Genomic DNA, 17,165 nt, shown 5'->3' on the forward strand with positions numbered 1-17,165 from the left:
TCTTTAGTTGTGGTACCCTTGTGCAGTGCAGAACCTGCACAACTGGACTTTAAACTCAGGCCTCCCTGAGCAAAACTGAGCCAGGACATTTGAAGGGGCTCATAGCCGCCCACCTCCTCCTTCCTCCCCCACCCCACTCCAAGGGTTTGTGCTTATGTCTGTGAATACAGAGCGTAGAGTGACCCCACATGTGGGTCCCAGGCAGGATACAGAAGGATATAAAAGGCACCAGGGTCCAAAAAAGCTGTGGATAGATTTGCTAAATCATGCTCGTGAATGGGAGAAAGGTAGGGGCTTCGTGACACCTTTGTAAAACAGGTCAGTGGAGACAGGAGATGCCTCCCCAGGGGAAGCCCCATAGCTCCGTGAAAGCCTGTAGCTTCAACAAAGGTGGGCACAGAGGGGCTGCTGCCCACTGCACCTTCCAGGCATCCAGAACCCCCAGCCTGATTTCACACATGCAGCTCTTCCTGCTCAAGCCAGCCCTCTGGGCCCCAGAAGGCAAGCTCTAGCCCAGTCTTCTCAGAGACTGCAGAGGAAGACGTGAAAAGGAGCAGAGATGCAGGGTAGGAGGCACCGAGCAAGAACAGCACGCTACGTCACACTGGCCCCAGGAGCTAACTCTACCAGAGAGACAGACCCTCTGGGCCCCACTGCCAGGAAGAGGCGGGCAGGGTGGGGGCGCATGGTTTGGGGCCTGGCATGAGGTGTGCTGTGCGAGGAAGGAGCAGGGGGCCCCGGGTACCTTCTGGGCTCCAGAGAAGGCATGGTAGAAGCTGGACACGTAAGTCATGATGGCTTTCTCATCCGGGCGGGCGGTTCCGACAATGTCTGGCAAGAAAAATCCAGAGTTAAAAGCCAGCTGGCAAACACATGACGCTCTTCGTGATGTGACGCGGGAAGAAGCTTACAGAACCCTAAGTCTTCTATGCCCAGGTGCTGAGCCTGAACCCTACCCGCTTCTGGCACCAGCCTCCACTTACAGGAACAGCAAAGGTAGGGGGAGCAGAGAAACAGTGTCCCAAGGAAGCAAACAACAAACCCAGAATAAGGACCATCCCTGCTTCTGCAACAAATCCAACGACAGGAATAAAAAGGAACGGGATGGGTGGGTGCTACAGACAGGAAAAGGCAGAAGAAAGAGAACTACTAAATGCCACATGCAGACCTTATTTGGATCCTGATTAAAACAAACCAACTCTCGAGAAAAATAATCAGGGAAATCTGATTTTGAATTGGGCAAGAGATATATCAAGGAATGACAGTCACCGTGCTAGGCACGAAATCTGCTTTAGGGCTGCAGAGAAAGAGATCCACATTTTTAAGGCATGTATTCTCAAGTATGTCGTGGTGAAATGCTGTGATGTCTGGGGTTTAAAACATTTCAACTAAGAAAACCAAAGGGGGAAAAAGTGGCAAAATCTCATTGTGTCTTCGGGAGGAGGGGTATACGGAAGTTCATATACTGTTCTTCTTGGCTTTATTGATTTGAAAATGGTCCCAGACAATGTCACCAACGATCACCTCTCCCTCCTAGACTCCTAAGATACCAGGCAACTTTCTAAAAAGCCACTTGCTTTTCCATAAATGTTGGTTGTCCCCCTCCCTTTCCCCTACAAGTCAGGTGTGGCTTTAGACCCCAAATTCCTAACCACCCCTGCAAAGTACTCATCACTGAGAGCTCTGTGAATGCACATGTTAATAGACTTCTGTTTGCTTTTCTCTCGTTAATCTGTCTTTTGGCCAGTCTAATTTACAGGATCCCACCCGGAGCACCTAAGGAGGTAGGGGAAAAGAGTTTTTCCCTCCCCTACAACGAGGAACACCGCTCCACCCCAGCACCCACTACCCCAGCTCCAAGATAGAGAACCATCCTCAGGCAGCTGAAGCCGATAAGCTAGCCTCCCCTTCAAACCACTAGGGAATGAGGAATCCTTCACAGGTAGGTCCCCCCACACCCCCACCGGGGTCCCCAGAGGATGTCGCAGAACCAGACCTCCCCCCCTCCCACCTCGGGCCCCACCCGTCTTGGCCACCACTGGCCGGTGAGGGAAGAGCCACAGGCACAGAAGGAAACACCTTTTACCTTCAGCATCCAACATCTTGGGGATGTCCAGGTACTTCTCCGCCACATCGAAGGCTGTGTTCAGATTTGTGAGTGGGTCATCCTAGAGGAAGAAGAGGATGAAGGCATGGGGGGGGTCCAAGAAGTCTGGGTGATCAAAGACGGGGACGCGGACAGGATGTCTCTGGCCCCCGGGGCTTGATCCCCAGGGCCCAGCTCTTGGTGTGCACAAGGCCGGCTTCCCTCTAGAGCTTGCTGGGTGGGTGGTAAAAGGGCCATTTTTCCTCCTCAAGCCTCAGTTTGTGAGAGAAAGAAGGTGAAGCGTATTGGCCTGCAGCCCAAGAAAAAAACGGCTAAAAAGCGCCCGCTGAGAGCAGATCACTGGCCTGGGCGCCACTCCTCTAGGTTTCTGGTTTCGGCTTTGCCGCTCAGCAGCCCAGCCTCAGTCTCCCCTCTGCTATTCAAGAGTTGGACTAGGAGACCTCAAGCTGCTCCCTTTCCATGAAATTTGGCGGCTCCTTCAAACAGCCACAATGTGACTATCCTGACGTGGGCTGCCATCTCCAGAACGCGAACTGGGGACTGAGAAAGCAGAGCCCCTGGGCACAGGGGGTGGGAATGCAAATTCGTGCAGCCGCTGGGCACACGGTGTGGGGGGATTTGGACCACCACAGGACTCGCAACCCCACTTCTGGGGGTACAGCCCCAAGAACTGAAAGCAGGGACTCAAATTGCTATCTATACGCCCATATCCAAGGCAGCATCGTTCACAAAAGCCACGAGGCAAAAATGACACAACTGCCAGCTGCCGCGTGAGCAGGCAAACCAATGTGGTGTCCCTATAATGGACTGGTCCCCCGCCTTCCCAAGGAAGGAGAGTCTGACACCTGCTACCACCTGGGTCAGCCTTGGAAACATTCGCTCAGGGAATAAGCCAGACACAAATACTGTATGACTCACTTACACGAGGCATTCAGAGCAGTCAAGTTCACCGAATCACAAAGTAGGACAGTGGCTGCCAGGGGCCGAGGGCAACAGGGAGCGGGGCGCAACAGTGTCACAGGTGCAGGGTCTCAGCTGTGCAGGACCAAGAGCACTGGAGACACATCCCCGCCCCTGCCCTGAACACCTCAGCACGGCTCAAGTGTTTATATCATCTATGCTTTGTGTTTTTATATACATTCCATTTTATGTTATGTATGTTTACCATAATTAAAAGAATTTTTTAACATGGGGGAAAAAAAACCACCACACAGTGATAGGATTTCCTTGCTGGTCCTCCCACGCTACTCCCCGGTTCCCCAGACAAAACCTGGTTTTTGTCAGCCCAGGACTCAGTGTCCCCATGTGCTAAGACGAGAATCACAAAGCTACAAAGAAATAAGTACATTCACCCAGATGCTTTCAGGAAGAAACTGCTCAAAATAAGAGAAGGTAGAGTCCTCCTGGGAAAGTTTCTGATAGCTTCCAGAATGATTAAAAAAAACCAAAAACATAAACAATGCCAAGCAGTGGAAATCACTTCCATCCAGGGCCTTAGGCAGCCCTCGGGACCGGGCTACACCTGCTGGCCATGCTCAGTTTCCACGGACAGCCAGGGTCCCATGCCCAGCTAAGACCACAATGGGAAGGAAGAGCTTCCCAGCCAGAGCCCCAGAGCTCTCCGGCATCCAAACACCGCTTGGCTCCAGTAACCTGTGCTTTCTGGAAAGCATCCAGGGTTCAGTGCGACCAGGTCTGTGCTAGGATCTGGGCTGGATTTTAATGATGCTACTGAATTAAAAAGAGGAGAGACAGACACAGTGATACAGTGAAAAGACAAGACACATGGGGGTGGGCAGCTGACCGGGCAGCAGACAAAGAGCCCTAGATTCTCACCTCCTGGAAGGCTAAGACCCTGTAGTCTGTGGCATGGGGGAAGGGACCGGACAGCCACTGTTAGCAGGGCCCCACTTTATACAGGGTGACAAACAGCTATGGATTAACTAACTGGCTGTCCCCTCAGCACACAGACACAGGGACAGGCACATGCATGCCTATCGCCGAGGTGCAGCAGGCAAACAGTTAGGAGGTACATGATGATGCCTTTGAAAAAAAAATCATCACCTCTAGGGTTTCCCACCTCAATTCTGTCTGATTCGGCCACACAGCTTTCAGGTAAGTCAGGGGGTTCTCAATCTGATTGTCTTCCTCACAAAGCTGAGCTAGAGCACAGGGACCCTCCCACCCACTAAGATAGTGGCTTGGGAAGAGCTGGACCACTGACCAAAGACATGTGCAGGGCCAGGCTGTGGGCAAGGGGCACCTGGGTGGCTTAGTCGGTTAAGTGTCTGCCTTTGGCTCAGGTCACGATCCCAGGGTCTTGGGATCGAGCCCCGTATCACGCTCCCTGCTCAGCCTTCTCCCTCTGCCCCTCCCCACTGCTTGTGCGCTCGCTCGCTTGCTCTTTCTCTGTCACTCACTCTCTACTAAATAAATAAAACCATTAAAAAAAAAAAAAAGAAAAGAAAAAAAGAAAGAAAGCGGGCCCGGGGCCCAGCCTCAGACTTTGGTCTGGCTTCGAGCGACTGGAGGAAACGGGAGTCTACCCCTTTCCTCTGCCACACCCTGGAAACTGAGGCCCTGACACCATCACGGAGTTGTCAGGGCAGCTCCCACACTGGCGACATCAAGCCTGGCCTCTGAGGCCACAAGCCACGTGGGGGTCTTCACTGAACACTGCGTTCTCCTAGTGTCAAGAATCAAGTGGAGAACAGGCATTTCTAGAAGCTGCCTTGTCAAGAGAGTCACACAGGGACTGACACCATTCCAACCTGAGCTCCCGATCATCAGCTGGGGGTCGGGGGAGGGCTCCACGGGCGGCCTCTGGGCACCGGAATGGGCTCAGAGGAGAGCTGGTGAGTGAGTTCAGAGTGGTCCCGGACAGACTTCTCCAAGGTCTAGGCCAACCCGGACACCAGAACCACCTCGAGATTAAGAACAGCTCCCACCTCCCAATCTGCCTCTCAACCCATGCACAGGTTCAGGAAAACCCCCCGCAGCTTCAAGCCAAGAGCGTAAGTGAAACTGAGCAGCAGCTAAAGGAAATCCCCCAGCCAAACTTCAGTGAGTCCGGCGGGAATGTGCGGGGGCTTCCCAGCAAGTCCTGGCCCTGGATGGGAGCAAACGCCTCTAACATACAACAGCTTCAATTACGGAAGCTATTGCTTCCGTAATTACTACATCTACTTTATAAACCCCGGAAAATAGAAGGGGAAAATGGCAGTGAGGATCCCATGACCCCAGCAATGCCCTACGGTGGTTCCCATATGCTATGGGCTGTTCAGGTCAGCAAGGGCACGGTGCCATGCACGCGGGACAGCCAAGTGGCCCTCACAGGAAAGAGGCTTTCCTCTTACTTCTACAGGTTGTCTCTGGGGCCAGTCTAAGGGGAGTGACACCCCTGACCATGGCCATGGGCTCTCAGAAGAGGGCCCCGGTCCTGCCCTTCTACCCCCCCACTACCCAGGAGGGACCCAGCAGGAAGTCAGGTAGGCTCACGTACCTTCCGCAGCTTCCCGTAGTCAATCAGCTCAGGTCGGTGTCGGTGGATCAAGGCACAGAAGCCAAGGCCGTCCTTCCAGCTGCCCGAGGGAGAGAGAAAGTGGGGCAGGCCGGTGAGTGGGGCCAGGCACCACCCAAGGGGAAAAAGCTCTAAACCAGGACTGGAAGGGCCCACCTTTTCTCCAGAGATGAACACACAGTGCTTTGGAGGAGTGACTTAAAACAGGATGGGAAGGAATATTTCTTCCTGCCACAATCCCAGGCCCTGGGGTCAAGATTCTGTGGGGCCTGGCAAGCTAAGACACCTACCGCATCCAACTCTACTCTCCATCCAGGTCTCTCTTGTTCCCCTGCATTCCCCACATTCCCCATTCTGTTCCAGCACCCCAGGCTAGAACTTTCTGGACACTCTCCTTGGGGAGGAAGGTGGCATTGGAGGGTCTGTGGCACCACCACCACCACCACCACCCCCCCCCCGCCCCGCAGAAAGTAACTTCTTCCCCAGGGACCTCTGCTCTGTTCCAGAGCCGAGACTACCCACAGCCAAAGGGGGCCGAGGAGTTTGGTGGGAAACAGTCCAGGTTCTGCAAGAGCCCCTCAGCCGCCAGCCACTGACCTTATGTGGAAGTTCTGGATGTTGACGTTCTTGTAGGGGGCTGTCTTTCTCTGACACCATAACAGCAGCCCTTCCTTTGCAGAAGTCTCTGTAAGGAGGGGGACAACGGGTGCAGAGGTCAGTGGGCTGGCTCAGCATAGGCAGGGGTGTTGACTCATGGGAACCCCACTGTGCCCACAGGGTCCACACTGGTTCACATGAGGGGTCCATACAAAGACCCCTAGATTCCAACCCTGGGGCTACTAGGCCACTAAGTCTGTTTCCTCAATGAAGTTTGACAAGTTATTTGAGAAACAGAGAAGTGAGTGAGGCCGCTTTTACAAGCTAGCCACATAACACATTTAAATACTGATATAATGGCCTTCCAAGCTTTCAGAATATCTCCCCCATTATTCCCTTTAATTCAAAGACATGGAGCATTACAAAGTATATCAGCAATCTGTGTCAGGTCTATGTCTGATCCGTCTATGAAAAGTCCCAGGATCTCTGGGGAGGGGTATTCCGGCCGTGCAGAGTGCACAGAGCCGTGTGTGGGGCAGAAGTGTTAGAATTATCTAAGAAGTTTCCTTGTATTTAATGCGTGGATGGACACCGCTGCTGTGTGAAGCAGACCCGTGTCTGTAAGGTAAAGCAGGTAGGTGTCTGAGGGGACCCCAGGAGTTCCCAGCACAGACGGCAAACCACACTGCCCCCTTGTGCTCGCATCCATGAATTGCAGAAATGGTACCGGGCGGAGAGGATTCATGGGTGATCTCATTTACTTTCAATTCACAAAATGGACATTTATTTTTTTTTTAAGATTTTATTTATTTATTTGTCAGAGAGAGAGAGGGAGAGAGAGCGAGCACAGGCAGACAGAATGGCAGGCAGAGGCAGAGGAAGAAGCAGGCTCCCCGACGAGCAAGGAGCCCCATGCGGGACTCGATCCCAGGATGCTGGGATCATGACCCGAGCGGAAGGCAGCTGCCTAACCAACTGAGCCACCCAGGCGTCCCCAAAATGGACATTTAAATGACATGAAATGATTTCTGCAAAGATAGTATTTCAAGCACAAACAAACAATAAAAAAAAATCAGCAAAGCTAATGCTTCTCCTCAGCTCAAGCTCATCAGCTATTTTACAAGATTGAAATAACGACAATTTAACCAGAGCTGAGAAGGAATCAGTCCCCAAAGAATCAAAATGAGCTCATCAAGAAGGCAATTTGAAAATGGATTTATAGCCACCATCCCTAACAAGATCCATGTTCGAAGTGACTACTGTGGACACCTTTTCAACTGCTTCAGCCCTAAATGTAGGCCTTCCCATGGTTGTAGCATCACATGTCAAACCAAAATTTCCATAAGAAAGCAATTTATTCTACATTCTTTCCATCAAAAGAATTACTTTGAATAAAAATCTATGATTCCTGGGTCATGAAAATGAATAAAAACATATTTTGTAAAGTTTATGTGTTTATTCATTTATTTATTTATTTTAAGGAGTCTCTGCACCCAGTGTGGGGCTCGAACTCAAGCCCAAGATCACGAGTCAGCATGCTCCACCAACTGAGCCAGCCAGGTGTCCCAGGAATAAAAAATACTTTAAAAATATTATCTCCATCTCACCTGTTTAAAATTTGTTTTGGTATGTGTGTTTCATGATACAAATATCAATATCTCAATATAATTTATTACAAAATAAATGTACACACATCAGATATAAAGCTCAAAAAATGCCAGTGTGGGACCCCAAGTTTAACGAGATGGCAGCCCCAACCTAGAGAGGCCTCCTTTTAAAGATCTGTGAAGTGGCCACCAGAGGGAGCTATGGGAGCAAAGTGGAGGACCTAGGGTCCACCAGGAGCCCTGCTACATGGCCTCCCGGCTGCTAAGCTATTTCTCTACCCTTTTGGATTTAACAACCCAAGAGCCAATACTTCCCCATGCACCCCTAGGCAGTCCCCAAGTGAGTGGGAGTCCCTGGGGCCAATGTGCCAGTGGAAACCAGCACCTGAACAGTTCTAGTTTCTCTACAGACCAAGAGGGATGGCAGATGCCACCAATGGGCAAGAAACCCAGGAGGCGGCCCATGATTAGGCCCCCACTGAAGGGGGTCAGGGGTTCTCCACACTGAGCTCAGGGAGGAAGACGTGATGGTAAGGGTCAAGGAGAGGAGGGGGCTTGGGGACTAACAAAGCAAAGCAGGAGACCCACCTTCCACAGAGATGTCCTGGATGGCAAAACGGAGGATAATGGTCCAGATCATGCCCAGGGTCATTTTCACGTTCCCATCCACGATTTCTACAGAAACGGCATCGGGACACGTTAGGATGGCTATTAGCTGAGGCAGAGTTAAAACTCCCGGAGTGCCCACATCACTGCGTGGACCACGTAGGAAATCAAAGACCACATAGCTCCACCTCTAGGGAAAAGAAGTTATGTTTTTAAAGTACCATCAGGTTATCACAGGTGCCAGGAGAGAAGCCTCCTTGGGGGTGACAGGGACACGAGATAGGTGTGATCCATTCTGGTGGGTGCATCACAGAAGGCAAGAGAGACGGACAGAGAAGAGGGACAGGTTTCTAAATCATCACAAATGTTCTGGCAACTCTGTGAGCCATCCACACCCAAAAAGCCAGTGCAGGCACAACCGAGAGGAATCGATCAAAATGAATCAACCCCATGCCATTAGTTGGGCACCAAAGCATATTTTTTAAAAAATCAAACAACAACTTCAAGATCATAATTAAGAGATAATCCATTAAAAATTCAGTCTAAGCAACACTTCGAGACTTTTTAAAAATGCTATAAATTCTATGAAGTATTTTTTTTTTCCCTGTACCAGGCCCAGAGGCAGGGAATATAAACAGAAAAAAAAAAAAAAAAAACCTATCTTTAAGGAGCCTAAGACATGGAGCCATTTAACAGTCTTGGGAGCTGAACCTATGCCAATCAAATGTAGACTCCTTACCCTTACCTGTTTCCAAACCAGGAGACAGTAACCCAGCCCCACGGCAAGGTACTCAGCTAACCATCTGGCAACCAAGAAATATCTTTTTTTTTCCAACCTGAAAAACTGACTGTAGGAAAACCCTAACAGAACCGGGAGAAGGGGTAACTTCCAGGAACTCCCAATATCCCGAGCCCACGTTCACTAGGGTCTTTCCCGCAGACCCTTTAAGCAAGAGTGAGTTCCACTAAGGAAATTACATTCTAAGATCCTTTTTTTTTTTTTTTTTAAGATTTTATTTATTTATTTGACAGAGAGAGATCACAAGTAGATGGAGAGGCAGGCAGAGAGAGAGAGAGGGAAGCAGGATCTCCGCTGAGCAGAGAACCCGATGTGGGACTCGATCCCAGGACCCTGAGATCATGACCTGAGCCGAAGGCAGTGGCTTAACCCACTGAGCCACCCAGGCGCCCCTACATTCTAAGATCTTATCATCTTCCTCAAAAGGAAGGGCAAAACCGTATGCCGCTGTAGACTCAGCAAGGGGCAGAGCATTGCTATCGATACCCAGGTGGGGGGGGCAACTCTGCTGAGCCCACATCGGGGTGCCGAGGAGGAAGAGGGCTCACGTCGGGCAGTGGACAGCCTGTGACTCTTCCTGCTCACAAGGGCCTCACACAGCCCTCCCAGAGCCGCAGACACCAGTGGGCCACAGACCAGAGTCAGACTGCCTGGGTGAGAGATGGAGAACTGAGCAGCACACAACCACCTTCCTTAAGCAGTAAAACAGCCAGCTGGCACCGCGCAGAGCAGGCTGGGAGACGCGGTGAGGGTTACTCAGTGAAGAATCAGTCCTTCAAGACTTGGTTCTTATTTTTTTTAACGATTTTTTATTTATTTATTTGACAGAGACACAGCGAGAGAGGGAACATAAGCAGGGGGAGTGGGAGAGGGAGAAGCAGACTCCCTGCCGGGCAGGGGAGCCCGATGCGGGACTCAATCCCAGGATCCTGAGATCATGACCTGAGCGAAAGGCAGATGCTTAACGACTAAGCCACCCAGGCGCCCACAGATTTTTTTAAAAAACGCCCTTTCACTTGTGATTTCCAAAGGTTTCATAACGTTTAAAGGGTTGATATAAATTGATAAGGAAAAAAGTCTAAATTCACAATAAGCAAAAGACCTGAATAAATACTTCACAAAACACAAAATATAACCAATTTATACATATGTTCAATCTCTCTTGTAATTAAAGAAGATAACATTTTCCTAGCTATTAAATTAGCCACTTTAAAAAACAAGGAACACACACCTTCACATGGGTTGATGGTAAACAAGGCTACCTACCACACTGTGGATACAAGTGTAAACTGGTGTGAAAAAACACTTTCTGGGGTGCCCAGGTGGCACACACAGTTTAGCATTCGACTTGTGGTTTCGGCTCAGGTTGTGATCTCTGCATCGTGAGATCAAGCCCCGTGTCAGGCTCCATGTTCAGCACCGAGTCTGCTCTAGATTCTCTCTCCCTCTGCTCCTCCCACCCATGCATGCTCCAGTGCTCGCTCTCTCTCTCTCAAATAAATAAAATCTTTTTTTTTGAAGATTTTATTTATTTATTTGCGAGAGAGAGAGATCACAAGTAGGCAGAGAAGCAGGCAGAGAGAGGGGGAAGCAGGCTGCCCGCCGAGCAGAGAGCCCAATGCGGGGCTCAATCCCAGGACCCTGGGATCCTGACCCGAGCCAAAGGCAGAGGCTTTAACCCACTGAGCCATCCAGGCGCCCCTCAAATAAATAAATCTTTAAAAACAAAAACAAAAACACACTTTCTGGAAAATAATTTGGCAACAGGATCAAGCACCCTGAAGTTGTTCGACTTCCTGACAGTGAACTCTCCCTCTAGGAATCTATGCCTAGCCGACGGTCGGACACGCAGCATAAGGCTGCTGTATGACAGGGCCTGTTGTAGGGTCATTTCTTGTGGCCCGAAGTTGGAAAGCAGAAATACACCCAGTACAATGTGCAATGGAGTAAATGCCCTCCCTGCCCGTCACCATCTGCTCAGGACCTCCGCAGCTTCCCACCTGCCTCAGAGTCCACGCCCATGACCAATGGGGCCCTGACAGCACCCCCCCAAGGTCACATGGCCTCCCCACAGCTCTCTCCTCCCCAGATATCCATGAGACTTGTCCCGCACCTCCCTCCATCTCCACTTCATCTTCTCCTGGAAACCTCCCACCTGCACTTCCTGCTAGATTATTTTTCACCTGACGCGCACGCATGCGTGCATGTGTATTTTCTCTCTCTCCCCTTCCAGACCCTAAGCTCCATGAGGGGAACAATTTTTCCATTCTGCATCACTGCTTAGAGCCCAGCAGAGGGAGTGCCAGGCACAGAGAAAGCCCCCCATCAACATCTATTGAATGAATGAATGAATGAATGAATGAGGGAGCACTGGAGGGCATGACCCACGTGCGGGTGAACAGGCAGAGGTTACCCAGGCCCGTGGCTGGGAGATCATAGACACACTCGGGCTCCTCCAGGGCAGGACCCAGGTCTGGAACAGAGCACCGCTGTGCTCAACCATGAACACAGCCACTAAGAATTACCTTCACGAGTTTTTAATGACCTGGAGAAATCTTTACGATATGGAAAGTGGAAAAAGCAAGTGTGAAATTTCATGGACAGTGTTTTCAACACGGGGGATTATTTTTTTAACATCTAGAAGAGGCTCAGGTGGCGAGGTATTGACCTTTCCGAGGGCAGAGGCTGCAGCACTGGCCCCCTGCCTCTACCCCATCCCATGGCTCCCCCCGCACCCGACCTGTGAAGGCCAAATACCTGGGCCTCCTGTGGCCTCGAGTGCGGTGCCCTCCCAGCACTAAGGGAGACAAGAGTGGCTTCTTTTTTGCCCACTTATTCCTCCCTCCCTTCCCCAGAAACCCCCAGGGATTTCTGCTCACTGAAGTCTCACTCATACCATATCCTGCAGGACAGAGGAGAGCCAAGTACAGGCAAAAAGAGTGGGCTGACACCCCCTACAGCACCCCAGCCTCAGGGCCCGCTGCCTCCCTATCCCATCCCCAGAGCATAGCCCCTGCCCCCCCACCCCGAGGGTCCCCAGAACAAATCCTTTTCCCAGGCATCTGTGGGTCTGGATCACGGATGCCCAACTCACCAGCAGCCTTATGTCAGAGGGCTGCCAGGAAAGCTGGGTCTCAAAAGAGGGTCCCAAGGCCACACTGGGCCCTGGGGACAAAACGTGGTGACAGATTAAACTGTCTGCTGTGGGTATAGGAAGAAGGGGAGCCATGTTTCTGCCGTTCCTGGTCTATAGCCTGCCACAAGGCGTTCACATCCTGCACTGACCCCCTGCCCCCACCCTATGGAGGCAGCCCCCCCCCGCCCCCTGCCCCCCCCCCGCCCCCTGCCCCCCCCCCCCATGCATGACTCAGATGGTAGAATGAAGACATTCCACATGACAGAAACTAGACCGCCAGGGGTCACCAGCTCCCAGACCCACACTACGCTTCACCCCCAGCACAGGTGACCCATCATCAAGACCACGCCCAGGCTCCTGGCACCCAAAGCCATCAGGCCTTCCCTGCCCAAAGATCTTCAGATAAAAAATCCTTCTGGTCCTCTCACGGGGTTAAATACGAACCACTCACCTAGGTCAAGTCTCAAGTCCACGAAGTCTAGACATTCTAAATCAAGTGTATCCTAAATCAAGGATCTATTCTAATCCCACCTGGACATATGGAAATCCCTTGCTTTCAGCCTCCGTGCAAACACCTTCAGGGACAGGGACCAGAGACCCCTCCAGAGCACCCATTCCATTCCTAGAGGGCCACCTGGGCCTGGGTCTTCCCGTCAGGGGCTCACCAGAGTCTAGTCCTGCACCCTATGATAATCTTTTAAAGGTCTGGGGTCTCGCCCACGATAGGCCTGCCCCCTTCAGCCCAGGATGCACCTCTCCCACCCAGACCCCCACGAGTGCTCACTCCGGGGATTGGCTCCACTGTGTTTTATGTTAGTCTATAGCAATAAACCGCATTTCATTAAAATAAACAAACCCCATTTGTGGCCTCATCCAGTTTCCTGGCATGGCAGGGCAGACATCCTAGCACATGATCTTAGTGCTCAGTTTGAAACAGGAGAGGTGATTTCAATGTAGAAGGCTCGGCCTACAGCAAGGAATCCCTAGGGTAGTGAGGAGGTCAGGATTATCTCATTTTATTTTATTTTTTTTTTTAAAGATTTTATTTATTTATTTGACAGACAGAGATCACAGGCAGGCAGAGAGGCAGGCAGAGAGAGGAAGGGAAGCAGGCTCCCTGCTGAGCAGAGAGCCCGATGTGGGGCTCGATCCCAGGACCCTGAGATCATGACCTGAGCCGAAGGCAGAGGCTTTAACCCGCTGAGCCACCCAGGCGCCCCAAGGATTATCTCATTTTAAAGAAGCCTTTCAAAATCTTCAGAGAAGCGAGGCCCGTGTGAAACAAATCAGAAATCGTGGCCAGCTTGGTTGACTTCCTGGAAGGTCAAAGGCACCGGATGGAGTTTATGCCTGGATCTGTCTTTGCTCCTCGCCCTCTGCCAGGACAGGCACAGACAGCCAAGCAGACCCAGCCCTCCGTAGGTGAGGACAAGCACACAGTAAAGTCCTGCCCTCGGCCCCCACACGCCGCGTCTACAGCGATGAAAAGAGGCTCAGATCTCAGCTCTGGAGCCCGAACTCCCGGGTTCAATCTGGCTCTGCCCCACAGAAGGAGTCTACCCACAGCCTGTGCTCAGCCACACCACCGGCTTCCACCCCAGCAACTCTTCTCAGTCTCAGCTGCCGGGATTACACAATGTGGTTGATGACCCACCCTACAGGCCTGCTCACAGGCAGAAAGGGAGAGCCCAGGCAAAGCATCCTGTCTAGCCAAAGAGCTGGGAGCAAGTGCTCTTCTCTCCCATCTTCCCCTTTCCTCCTCCCCTTCAGACCTTTTTAATTTTAAATTTAAATTTTTTATTTTTTTTTAAAGGGTAGAAATATTGCTCAGAGTTTAAAAAACAAAAACAGAAACAAAACAAAACAAAACCTGTTAGGTAGCTGTTTTTCTTTCTAAAAATCTGGATTTCTGGCTTCTTTTGAAAAAAGATGGAAAGCTCTTGCCATGATGGACCCGTATCCCCCCCCCCATAGCAACAAACAATCAGACCTGCCTGGCAGGTGCCCCGCTTAGAAGGAAGGACATGCTTTCCCCAGTTCTCCAGAATCCCCACTCATCCCTACCATCACCCCAGCTCTCCCTTACACATCCTTTACTGCCCTGCCCCAGGGGACATGTAAGCTTACACCAGACCAGGCGAGCGCCGTCTTCTGGTTTCCCAGCCCTGCTTCATGGAAACTCTTTCTGCCAAGTCTTTAATCTTCCCTAATAGAGCAAACTACTCTTTCAAGAAGAGACTATGTTTCCACTCACAAAACAAATACCCTGCTAGGTGTGAGTCCTTCGAACATCTCCTGAGCACCTGCTGTGCACACCACACAGACACAGAAGACACGGACTTTGCTTCACAGCCGAGGGTGTGCTGGGACACACGGGGTGGCACCCACGACCGCTCAAACGTGAGTCCGAGTCCCCAGTAAGCCTGGGCTTGGCGAAATTGTTCTGCAAAAGCCTGATAGGAAATATTTTCAGCTCTGCAGGCCATACGGTCTCTGTCACAACTTTTCTGCCAACAGTAGCAGGAGAACAGACAAAGAGAAATGTAAACAGACAGGTGTGGCTGGGTTCCAGCATGTACCAAAACCCGTGTCGGCCGGATTTGAGACCGCGGACTGTGGTTTGCCGATACTGTGCTAAAATTCACCTTTGATGTAGCAATATAAAATCCCTCCATTTCTAGAAAGGAAGGTGGGGCGGGTAGAGCTTTAGACTCCTCCCACCAGAGAAGAGATGTGCTCCTCTGGTTTACTGGAGCAAGTCCCCCACCCTCTTCAAGGGGGGGGCGATGGGGGGTGATTTCTCCGACACAGACCTGGTCTCAACTCTGGCTTTGCCACTTAGAGACACTGGGACCTTCAGTAAGTTACTTCATCTCGTTAGGCATCTGGTTCCTTCTCATCCAATGAGGGTAACGACGAGAGCCACCAGGGAGGCCATGTGAGGGATCAGTGAGATCGTCTCTCCGGCCCAGAACCCACCAGGGCGTGAGTGCTCGGGCATTCACAGCCATGCGTGCATGTCAAATGGTGAATGAATGGATGGAAATGCTTCCCAGCTTTAGACTTCTGGTGCTGCACAGCAGGTGCCCAGGGAGTCCTGGATGAATCCACAGGGCACAGTGCTGACACAGCCTGCCTACGGTGTTCCGTTCTCCTCCACCCTCCCCAAATCCTTCCAGAACACCACAGTGCACACCGAAACTGCACTGCCTCTTTTAAACCATTAAGAACAAATGAATAACAATGTATACGGAGCTTTAAAAAAAAACTGTTTTCAAGTGAAAGAAAAAGAGTCAAGAAGCTAATCTATAGAAAAATGCTATTAGGAATGTTCCTGAAGGCTTCTGGACATCAGTCTTCCCCACAGACCCCTGGGAAGACCTCCACCCAGCCCGTGTCTGACACTCTCCAGGCAACAGAATTCTCTGCCTCAGGCAGCAGAGTGCAGGCAGGCCCGTGGGTGAGGGAGGTGGCACTCCACTCTCACAGGATCTCAAGGCACCAGGATTTAGCTGGGGGTGGGAGGGTTCCAGGTCAGGACCAGGGAGCAGGCCCGTGGTTTTCCAGGGGGCAGAGCCAACGTGGGGGGTGCCGAGATTGGACGGCAAGTGTAGCTGTTACATGAAGAATCCGCAGGTTGACCAGATGGAGGTGCTGGCTACCCCCACTTCCCAATGCACCCAGCAGCGTGGGAACCCAGGAGTCAGGGGAGAAAAGGCCAAGAGAACAGGGAACAGAAAATCAGGCTCTGCCAAGCAGCCAGACAGTGGGCCTCACTCACCTTCGGCTCCGATGGACACGAGCTTGACCCCCTTGCTGGCTATGAAATCCAGGGCCTTGTTGACGTTGGAGATCTTGTGTACTCTCATCTTGCCTCTCTCCGGCTTGGCCAAGCGCTCCCCTGCATGCAGATCAAGAGGGAGGGCAGGGACGGTCAAGTGCTGCTTCTTGGGAGCACGGCTGCTCTCATGACACTCTCGCCCATGAGCAGCAAGGGGCCCCCTCGCAGGGAGTGACAGGGAGAGTCAGCCCTGCCTCTTTCCTGCCACTTCTCAGACCTCAGTGCTTACCCCCACCCAACTGATCTGTATTAAGCCCCTGTGTCTGGGACCTGGCAGGCGCTAGGAATACAGGGGTGAACAAACCAATTCCCTGCCTTTGCACACTTCTGGACCAGGAGGAGACAGAGCTTCAACAGAGAAACACACAAATACGTGCAAACGAACAAACACCAAGAAGGATAAATGCCTAAAAAGAGCATGCAGAGGAGGACAGGTGGGGCATGAAGGAGTTGTGGAATAGTCAGGAAAGGCCTCTGAGTGGGAGTGCAGCTGCGCTGTGACAGCAGGCAGTGATGATCAAAGCAGAACAGCAGCACATGCAAAGGCCCCGAACCCCTTCTAGTCTATATTGCTTCGTCTGGGAAGATGTGTGGGCACTTTAGAATATTCTGAAAAAGTCCCCTAGTGTTCAAAGAGAGCTTCCCAAGGTGTTCCTCTCTCGCTCGAGAACCACTGCCTCCTGTGGGCATCCTTGGCTCAGTTCCAAGCCAACTCCCCACCCTCAGTCCACCCCCTCCTCCAACGCAGGTTCCAGGGTCAGAAGCTGCAGGGAAAGAGCTGGTTCTCCAAACACCCCATTAAGAGCACTTTCAGCTCAGAACAGAGGCATTCAGGGACCTCTTTAAACTAAAACTCAAAATTAAAATGTGCAACATGCATGCCCATACCAGGGAAGGACACATAGCTTTAGAATCTCTAAAAGGCCAGGGATTCCAGGAGGCTGGGTACTGT

The 17,165-nt window shown here is 51.5% G+C and overlaps 1 protein-coding gene across 4 annotated transcripts in view; it reads right to left on the minus strand.

Moving 5' to 3' along the window:
- The window catches only part of ACTN1 (actinin alpha 1), a 97,895-nt gene that overhangs the window by 23,375 nt on the left and 57,355 nt on the right, over positions 1-17,165 (minus strand). For all 4 annotated transcript variants that reach the window (XM_047736867.1, XM_047736864.1, XM_047736866.1 and 1 more), the window contains exons 3-8: positions 16,154-16,273; positions 8,420-8,506; positions 6,225-6,312; positions 5,610-5,688; positions 2,087-2,168; positions 746-831 (exon numbers count right to left, since the gene is read on the minus strand). In XM_047736867.1, coding sequence (XP_047592823.1) covers positions 746-831; positions 2,087-2,168; positions 5,610-5,688; positions 6,225-6,312; positions 8,420-8,506; positions 16,154-16,273 — 542 coding nt within the window. The remainder of the gene's footprint in view (positions 1-745; positions 832-2,086; positions 2,169-5,609; positions 5,689-6,224; positions 6,313-8,419; positions 8,507-16,153; positions 16,274-17,165) is intronic.

The sequence above is a fragment of the Lutra lutra genome, chromosome 7 (genome assembly GCF_902655055.1).
Source record: "Lutra lutra chromosome 7, mLutLut1.2, whole genome shotgun sequence".
In the NCBI taxonomy this organism is placed as follows: domain Eukaryota; kingdom Metazoa; phylum Chordata; class Mammalia; order Carnivora; family Mustelidae; genus Lutra; species Lutra lutra.